This window comes from Salvelinus sp. IW2-2015, linkage group LG20 (genome assembly GCF_002910315.2).
Source record: "Salvelinus sp. IW2-2015 linkage group LG20, ASM291031v2, whole genome shotgun sequence".
Lineage (NCBI taxonomy): Eukaryota > Metazoa > Chordata > Actinopteri > Salmoniformes > Salmonidae > Salvelinus > Salvelinus sp. IW2-2015.
Window position 1 is genome coordinate 40,976,043 of NC_036860.1, and position 9,770 is coordinate 40,985,812.

At 46.1% G+C, this 9,770-nt stretch overlaps 1 protein-coding gene across 8 annotated transcripts in view; it reads left to right on the forward strand.

Moving 5' to 3' along the window:
* fam222ba (family with sequence similarity 222 member Ba) overlaps positions 1-5,098 on the forward strand; it is a 76,526-nt gene extending 71,428 nt beyond the window's left edge. For all 8 annotated transcript variants that reach the window (XM_024010823.1, XM_070449393.1, XM_070449394.1 and 5 more), the window contains one exon: positions 712-5,098. In XM_024010823.1, the coding sequence (XP_023866591.1) occupies positions 712-2,522 (1,811 nt within the window). In that variant the 3' untranslated portion in view covers positions 2,523-5,098. The remainder of the gene's footprint in view (positions 1-711) is intronic.
* The last annotated feature ends 4,672 nt before the right edge of the window (positions 5,099-9,770 follow it).

The window sequence follows — 9,770 nt, forward strand, 5'->3', positions numbered from 1 at the left end:
TGTTAGTCACACGCGATATCTCAATTGGCCCAAGGGGGGGCGCTACATCATTCGTGGGGGACGACATATTTACTGTTGCCTTGTTTAGTCTGGGAATCAGTAGCAGGCAAAGTAAGTCCCTTCTTCCTTGTCACTCTCTGATTCACATCTCACACACACTTATTGTTAGCTACAACTCATAATGACCCGAAGCTACTGACCTCAACGTTACTGACTGACTGTAAACCTCAACTACGGCACTTCAGAATAGGAATAGAGATTGGAATGTGTTGCTTGCTTCGGGGAATCGAGTCAAGATCAAACTCTCTGTATGCAACCAAAATGTCACATTATTACCTATATACTGCACTACTTTTGACCAAAAGTAGTGCACTATAAAGAGAATAGGGTGCCATTTGGGGTTCAGCTTCTATTGTGTCCCTGTGAGGTATGAGTTGAGAGCACTGTGCTGTTTTTGAGATTAGGGGAAGTGCTGAGATTTGGAATGTGAGAATGTTGTTGAAGTCAGTCCGGTTCCGTTCTTCTCAGAAGAGAACCTTAGAACCTCCGGTCAGATTACCACACATCTGCTCTTCTGACGAGAAACTTGACATTTAGCTTTTTACCTGCGTTAACACGTTTCTCTCTCTCTCCCCCCCTTTGTCATTCCCCCCTGTGCTCTCTCTCCCTCTCTCCACCCACCTCTCTATCTTTCTGTCTCTGTCACCCCAGGGGACACTACACAGAGGATGAGATCCGCTCAGTATCCAACCCCTGCGGAATTGGATGCTTATGCTAAGAAGATTGCCAACAACCCCCTGACCATCAAGATCTTCCCCAACAGTGTCAAGGTCCCCCAGAGGAACCACGTGCGCCGCACAGTCAACGGGCTGGATACTTCAGGCCAGCGCTACAGCCCCTACCCCCCCTCTCAGGCCAACGCCAAGTCCGGCCTCCTTGCCATCGTCAAGGTGCCTGTCGTCAAGGGCATCCTCAAAGACTTTGACGGCAGCCGGGCGCGCCTGCACCCCTCTGGGGTCATCATGAACCCCACTGGCCCTCGGGGGCCCTTTACAGCAGCTGCATCGGCCAGCACTTTAAACCTCCACCACCCCCCTTCCCAAGGCCAGGGCGGGTCCCAGTCTCAGCAGAACCTGAACCCTCAACTTGCGAGCCAGACTCACCCACAGACTCTACAACAGACTCACCCCCAGCAGCAGCAGGGCCTCAGACACCCACCCTGCATGCCCCAACAGCAGCACCCGCAACAGGGGCTGCCCAGGCCCCAGACACTGTCCCACCCCCAAGCACTGGGCCATCCCCAGCCTCCTTCTGGTCTCACCCTCTTGCTCCAACAGCAGCAGCAACAGCACCTTCAGCAGCAGGGGCAGCCACCTCCTGAACTGCAGGGTGGCCGGAAGCTGCCCGATGGCGACGCACCGCCTAACGTTACAGTCTCTACCTCAACCATTCCGCTCACCATGGCTGCTGGCTTGAACCAGAGCCGCCAGCCAGACCTGAGCAGCATCGTGCACCAGATCAACCAGTTCTGCCAAGCCCGGGCCCAGGGGGCTGGAGCCACCTCCATGTGTGAGGGCCAGATTGCCAACCCCAGCCCCATCAGCCGCAACCTCTTCAACAACGCCTGCTCCAGGGTGTCCATGCACAGCAACCCGCACACCAACGCCTGCCCCCCCGGCCTGCCCCCACACCCCAACTGCATCATGTGTCCCGCAGACAAGGCTGCTGCCCCCGCTAACCCCCAAAACAACATGGCTGCCATGAACAGGATGCCTGTTTACCACAATGATCTCAAACAGCAGCAACACCAACATAATTTACAACAGCAGCACCAACAGCATTTACAACAGCAACACCAACGGCATTTACAACAGCAGCAGCATCAACAACAACAACATAATCACCAACAGCAGCAGCAGATGCGCTGGAACCAACACCAGTTGGCCTATCTACAGCACATGCAGCAGGACGGTGGGGGCCACCCCTGCAAGCACCCTTCCCGCATGGGCTACCCCCCGGAGCTGTGTGTGGGCCATTCATACAGCCTGAAGCCTCCTATAGAGAAGCCCACCCCCTCTCCTCCCGTCAACAACAACGGCATGCCTGGGGGTCCACTGGCCCACTACACCAATGGTGGCCACTACTTCCAGCCACACGCTGTGTGGAACAGCAGCATCCTGCCCACGCCCAACAGCGACAGCTCCGGGTCTCAGGACCTGGCCATGCCGTTCCATGGGGGGGCCTCAGGGGGCACCACCACGCTAGACTGCGGCGGGCCCCCTGTGGGAGGCCATTACAGGCCCGGGGGCGGCGGCTCCACCTCCTCTTCCTCCTCCTCCAGCCAGACTAGTCTGATGAAAACAGCAGATTACTTGGGCGGGGACTTTCAGACGCCCTGCTTCCGAGATCAGAATCTGGGGCTGATGGGCAAGATGCACAGGCCACCAATGAACAGGGTGGGGCCCGAGGTTGGCCCAGGGGACGGCAGAACCGCTCACATCCAGCACCCAGGGTACAGATAAGATAAGCTATGGCCGGCATTGTCTATACAGCAGTTATCAAAAACAAGAACCTTCTTCTTTTAGTCTTAAGAATGGAAAAACATGAAATACAATTAAATTAAGTAAAAATTAACACTGACATTAAAAAAAGGACAAATATATTTAATAAAGAGCAGTGTTTTCTTTTTTTGTAGTCAATCTTGCAAGTGATCAATTGATTTTGTAAATGAGTGCTTTCAGTAGGCACCCTCTAGGGAACGTTTCTTATGTATGTGATTGTCGTCATTCCCTACCTTTTTTCCCATCCTACCTGTCTGTCAGTGTGCCTGGATCTAAGGATACAGAGTTATTTTTACTTCAGATCTGTCCTAAGAGTTTTTTTTATTTTAAGCATAAAAGATGTCTCCTGCAGACGATGGATGAAAACGCACTGATCGTTGATGGAGGAAAGAAAACACATTCTCATAAGGATCTTGATGTTTTTACAGGGTCGAGTGGGGATTTCTCCGCTCCGACTAGTTTTATTGGACAAGTGGCTAATTTTCCCTTATTACGTTTACATGTGAATCTCGTTGTGACATCGAAATTAAAAGCATATATATATATATATATTTTCCTCTTGAAATCACCACAGAGACGAGATAATTAGTGAATGGTTCAGTGTGGAACTGTCAGTCACTGGACACTACAAAGTAAAGACGGAGACACTTGCCATATGCACATGTACAAAGAGGCTTTTTTTCTTTTCTTTTTTATGTATTTATTTGTGTAATAGGACTGTTTTATGAATCAGGTCACCCACTGTTCAAGGTTGATTCCTGTCTATCATCGAAGTATCTAATCAGGTTGATGTTTGTACAGAGTATAGATATATGCTGTATTGACATCTAGATCCTGCAGGGAGCAATTTAATGTGGGGACTGACTGGGGGAGCCAACCAACCGATGCTCTCTTGCTCAAAATGCTGCAATGAATTCAGGTGTCTGTTACAAACCATTTTGTCACCATTGCCAATTGAGGTTGGCAACATGATTGTGGAATAACATTTTTATTTAAATGGAGTGATAAAATTAATCAAATCTGTTCATTCTGTCTGAATCCTGAAATGGCCAAAGTCACATAATTGACATAATATGTGACTTTTTARGTTGCTTACATTTTTTTCCTATAATTTTGGTAAACCCGAAAAATATTACTTGAATTGTTGAGATGCAAAGTTCTGTTTGGCAGTTGTTTAGTGAAGGGAGGAGGCTAGTTATCAGGACTAAACCTTACTACTGGAGTGGAAGAAATATAATTGTTACTAATATTATATTAGAAACTAACGATGAACCAAATCAGAGTTTTGATTCTGAGTTTAAAAAAATGTTTTATTTATCATTAAGTTAGGTGTAGTTGCTACTGATTCTGATATGAAGTGTGCTTGAAGAGACCAAATTGATCACTTGCAAGATCACTTGGAGGTAAACAAAAATGACTTAAGTTAAACAGCAAATGCATTGTTTATTTTATTGTACACTGGCTTACCTACTATACTACTCTAACTTTAAAGTGTAGTGTGTGTGTGTGTGTGTGTGAGAGTGTGAGAGTGTGAGAGAAGGATGCCTGCTGACGTGGGTTGAGTATAAACTTGTGTTTTGTATGTGCTCGTGTGTGTCTGTATGTGAGAGTGGGTGGACACTGACATCCACATTCTGTTCACCTCCCTCCCAAACAGCCCTTAAAAAGCCTTAAGTATTTGGTCCTTGGACTTTCCTTTGAAAACAAGCATGGTTATAATGAAAATCAAAAATTATGATGGAAGATTGCAAGGATACATACAGAGGAACAGCAATTTCTGTTAAACATTTTTTTATGCCGTTTTTGTTGAATAGAAAAAGCAATTCCTTAGATTCTTTTTTTTACGAAAACAAGAAATTGAGTAATATTTTGTAATTATATTTTAAAGCTATGTGTAGTTACTGGGTTGTAACAAAAAAAATCTAAGTTTCAACGCTTCAGTTGTGACTATTTATAATACTTGATTTTCTTGTTATTTAAATCTTATTTTTCCTCTTTGTTCCCTTTACTATTGCTGTGAAATGGAAGACGGCCCAATAAGCCTTTCTTTTACGTGTCACTCTGGCTGTACAACAGATAAGACGCAAAAGCGTGAGAGTTGTGCRACTCTTTTTGTAATATTGTAATAATTAAATAAAGTTCTAATTTATGCTTTGAAATTAGTGTTCTATGGATGTCATGTTCTTTTGATGCCCAAATGCCTGTTCTCTTATTTGATGAGCCGTACAGAACTTACAAATATGAATAGGCCTATTTGTATGTATAAGTTTACTACCCTTCATTCAATGAGAACAGATGGAACAAATTGGAATCTTTTTAACCTTGTTTGTGTCCAGACCATATACCTGTCTGCTCACTGCCTAGTAGATCTGCATGGGTTACCCCCCCCCCCCCATTGAGTTTTATAGTGTTACCCCCTGATTGGTTGAATGATTTCCTTAGATAAGACTGTATTCCATGTTTTTTCCATTTTAGTCCTTCAGATTTCATTTCAATAGTAGGTTACCGTGTGAAATAAAGATTTACCTGCATCATCATCACATAGTCATTGATTTTTAGATAGAGGCAAGGTGCTATCAATCAGGTACAGAAACCTCAGAACAGTTGCTGCATTTGGACACAGTTAGGAAGTCAACAATCGATGAATGATTTTAGGCTAGCTATACATACACTATATATACAGAAGTATGAGGACACCCCTTCAAATTAGTGGATTTGGCTATTTCAGCCACATCCATTGCTGACGGGTGTATAAAATCGACCACACAGCCATGCAATCTCCATAGACAAACATTGACGGCAGAATGGCCTTACTGAAGAGCTCAGTGACTTTCAACATGGCACCGTCATAGGATGCCACCTTTCCAACAAGTCAGTTTGTCAAATTTCTATCCTGCTAGAGCTGCCCCGGTCAACTGTAAGTGCTGTTATTGTGAAGTGGAAACGTCTAGGAGCAACAACCGCTCCACCGTGAAGTGGTAGGCTACACAAGCTCACAGAATAGGACCGGCGAGTGCTGAAGCGTGTAGCGTGTAAAAATCATCTGTCCTCAGTTGCCACACTCACCGAGTTCCAAACTGCCTCTGGAAGAAACGTCAGCACGAACTGTTCGTCGAGAGCTTCATGAAATGGGTTTCCATGGCCGAGCAGCTGCACCGCAAGCCTAAGATCACCATGCGCAATACCAAGTGTCAGCTGGAGTGGTGTAAAGCTCGCCGCCATTGGACTCTGGAACAGTGGAAACGCGTTCTCTGGAGGGATGAATCACGCTTAACTATCTGGCAGTCCGGCGGACAAATCTGAGTTTGGCGGATGCCAGGAGAACGCTACCTACTCAATGCATAGTGCCAACTGTAAAGTTTGGTGGAGGAGGAATAATGTTCCATGCCCCTTAGTTCCAGTGAAGAGAAATCTAAACGCTACATGATAGAATGACATTCTAGACAATTCTGTGCTTCCAACTTTGTGCAACAGTTTGGGGAAGGCCCTTTCCTGTTTCAGCATGACAATGTCCCTGTGCAGGTGTCCACATACTTTTGGTCATGTAGTGTACATCCCTTGTGCCTCACATTGTCGTTTAACTGCAACATCTGGTGTACGGTGATTGCACCAATTACATTCAGTGCTTTTGATTGTATCAAAGCAATCCGGTGCAAAATAGTGACAGGAAGTCACACAGCCAGAGCAAGCTGTGAAATCTGCAGGACTGGCTGGATTTGATCCGTCTGGCAGGGATGGAAATTGGAAGTTATATAAAGAGAGCACGGTGGGGGGGGGGGGTCTGGGTTCAGTTCAGTATCGCTCTATCGAGAGACATTTGAGCAATGCAGGGGTTTATTCATCGACGGCGGCAAAGGGATATTATTTTGTGACCTTTCAATGAACTTTGTGAATGGGTATTTATGTACAATTTTCATGGAGACCGACAGTCCACCAAACCGGTCAGAATGAGTCCATGATTTACAGTAATCATAATAGTAGTATACTGTTAAAATATTAAGTTATGCTATGCTCACAGAATTCTAGATTCAGGTGTGAAATGCTATGGATAAAGTATCACCAAGGGACATATTCAACCATATCACAGAAGTTTCGCAGAAGATCGGCATTATAACTCCATTGAAATTTAAAGTGCAACTGCACTTCCTGATTTGACCTCGTTTTGATGATTACTCATTAAGAAATGCTAGCGGTGATGACTGAAGCCAAGAGTTGTCTTGGGGGTGTGGTTTGATGTCAATGTGTGTTATGTTCACATATCGAACCCTGGCAGGTACTGTTGTTTGTCCCTTCTGAGTCGCCGTTGCAACAACATAGCCACTTCCTTAAAATAGTGAGAATTGATCTAAGATAAATCAAGAAATGTGTAATTAATTTTGACGTTTTTGCAGAGGTCTTAGTCGTGTTATTTAACATTTAGCTAAGGTGTTTGATGCAGTAATTCTCAAGTAAACAAAAATGCATGAAAACTAGTCAGTGTATTCAATAACATGTCTACAACTTCCTCATCTGCAAGCTTTCAAACGATCATAAAGCACAAGCTACAAGCTGTTTATCAGTGCCCAACATCACTTGTTAGCTAGCTCTATTCAATCCGCATCGCGGAAGTTCAGCTTTACAGCATGATTGAAATTTAAAAGGCAATGTTCCGGCTTTAGCAGAGACTGCATTCACTGTAAATGCTGCATATGTCGGTTCAATGGGAAATTACCTTTACATTTATATAGCGGAATCTGTAACACTTCAGCTTTACAGATTGAAAAGAGCCCTTTGTTCCAACTCTTTTTGCCAATGAAGCTAGCAAGTAGTCACAGGCACATAAACTCAGCAAAAAAAGAAACGTCCTCTCACTGTCAACTGCGTTTATGTGTAAATACAGTGGGGCAAAAAAGTATTTAGTCAGCCACCAATTGTGCAAGTTCTCCCACTTAAAAAGATGAGAGAGGCCTGTAATTTTCATCATAGGTACACTTCAACTATGACAGACAAAATGAGAAGAAAAAAGATCCAGAAAATCACATTGTAGGATTTTTAATGAATTTATTTGCAAATTATGGTGGAAAATAAGTATTTGGTCAATAACAAAAGTTTCTCAATACTTTGTTATATACCCTTTGTTGGCAATGACAGAGGTCAAACGTTTTCTGTAAGTCTTCACAAGGTTTTCACACACTGTTGCTGGTATTTTGGTGCCAGCAACAGTTACCCCACTCTTCCACCAAAGCACCTGCAAGTTCCCGGACATTTCTGGGGGGAATGGCCCTAGCCCTCACCCTCCGATCCAACAGGTCCCAGACGTGCTCAATGGGATTGAGATCCGGGCTCTTCGCTGGCCATGGCAGAACACTGACATTCCTGTCTTGCAGGAAATCACTCACAGAACGAGCAGTATGGCTGGTGGCATTGTCATGTCAGAATGAGCCTGCAGGAAGGGTACCACATGAGTGAGGAGGATGTCTTACCTGTAACGCACAGCGTTGAGAATGCCTGCAATGACAACAAGCTCAGTCCGATGATGATGTGACACACCGCCCCAGACCATGACGGACCCTCCAAATCGATCCCGCTCCAGAGTACAGGCCTCGGTGTAACGCTCATTCCTTCGACGATGAACGTGAATCCGACCATCACCCCTGGTGAGACAAAACCGCGACTCGTCAGTGAAGAGCACTTTTTGCCAGTCCTATCTGGTCCAGCAACAGTGGGTTTGTGCCCATAGGCGACAATGTTGCCAGTGATGTCTGGTAAGGACCTGCCTTACAACAGCCCTACAAGCCCTCAGTCCAGCCTCTCTCATCCTATTGCGGACAGTCTGAGCACTGATGGAGGGATTGTGCGTTCCTGGTGTAACTCGGGCAGTTGTTGCCATCCTGTACCTGTCCCGCAGGTGTGATGTTCGGATGTACCGATCCTGTGCAGGTGTTGTTACACGTGGRCTGCCACTGCGAGAACGATGTCCGCGAGAACGATGTCCAGCTGTCCGTCCTGTCTCCCTGTAGCGCTGTCTTAGGCGTCTCGCAGTACGGACATTGCAATTTATGTGGCCACATGCCCTGGCCACATCTGCAGTTCTCATGCCTCCTTGCAGCATGCCTAAGGCACAATCATGCAGATGAGCAGGGACCCTGGGCATCTTTCTTTTGGTGTTTTTCAGAGTCAGTAGAAAGGCCTCTTTAGTGTCCTAAGTTTTCATAACTGTGACCTTAATTGCCTACCGTCTGTAAGCTGTTAGTCTCTTAACGACCGTTCCACAGGTGCATGTTCATTAATCGTTTATGGTTTATTGAACAAGTATTGGAAACAGTGTTTAAACGCTTTACAATGAAGATCTGTGAAGTTATTTGGATTTTTACGAATTATCTTTGAAAGACAGGGTCCTGAAAAAGGGACGTTTCTTTTTTTGCTGAGTTTAGAACAGCCAGGCTACAATAAGCTTAAGTGCCGTTTAGTTAGGCTTCCGGGTTAAGTGAGCAGTGTGTCAAGAAGCAGTGCGACTTGGCAGAGTCGTGTTTCGGGGAGGACAAATGGCTCTCAACCGTCGCCTCTCCCTAGTCCGTACGGGAGTTGCAGCGATGGGACAAGACTGTAACTACCAACTGGATATCACGAAATTGGGGAGAAAAAAGGAGCTCTTGGCGGGGAAGTTGGCATTTGAAGAGTGGAGACACTGGCTGGAGAGCACATTTCTCATCCTCACCAACCTTCGGAACCTGGAGTAAATACAGACAGCGAGGCGGCTGATCCCACAGCAAGCAAGGTGGGCCCTTTTCTTCACAAGATTCGACTTCATCTTGTCATATCGCCCAGGTTCAAAGAACATCAAAGCCGATGCCCTGTCCCGTCTCTACGATTCAGGAGAGGTTCCTGTCTTGAGTGCACCCATCATTCCGTCCTCCCGAGTCGTTGCCCCTGTGCCTTGGGACGTASATGGGGACCTTCGCCAGGATCTGGAGAGGGAACCCGCGRCTGCTACCTGTCCTCCAGAGCACACCTACGTTCCCACGGTGATAAGGGATCGGCTGTTGAGCTGGGCACACACATCTCTCATCGCTGGACACCCAGGTATCACCCGCACTATTCAATGCATCTCCGGAAAGTACTGCTGGCCCCACCTTGGCGCAGGACGTTGCTCGCTATGTCAACTCCTGCTCGCTATGTGCCCAAACTAAATCTCCTCAGCACACTCCTTCCCCTTCCCGTGTCTCAGCG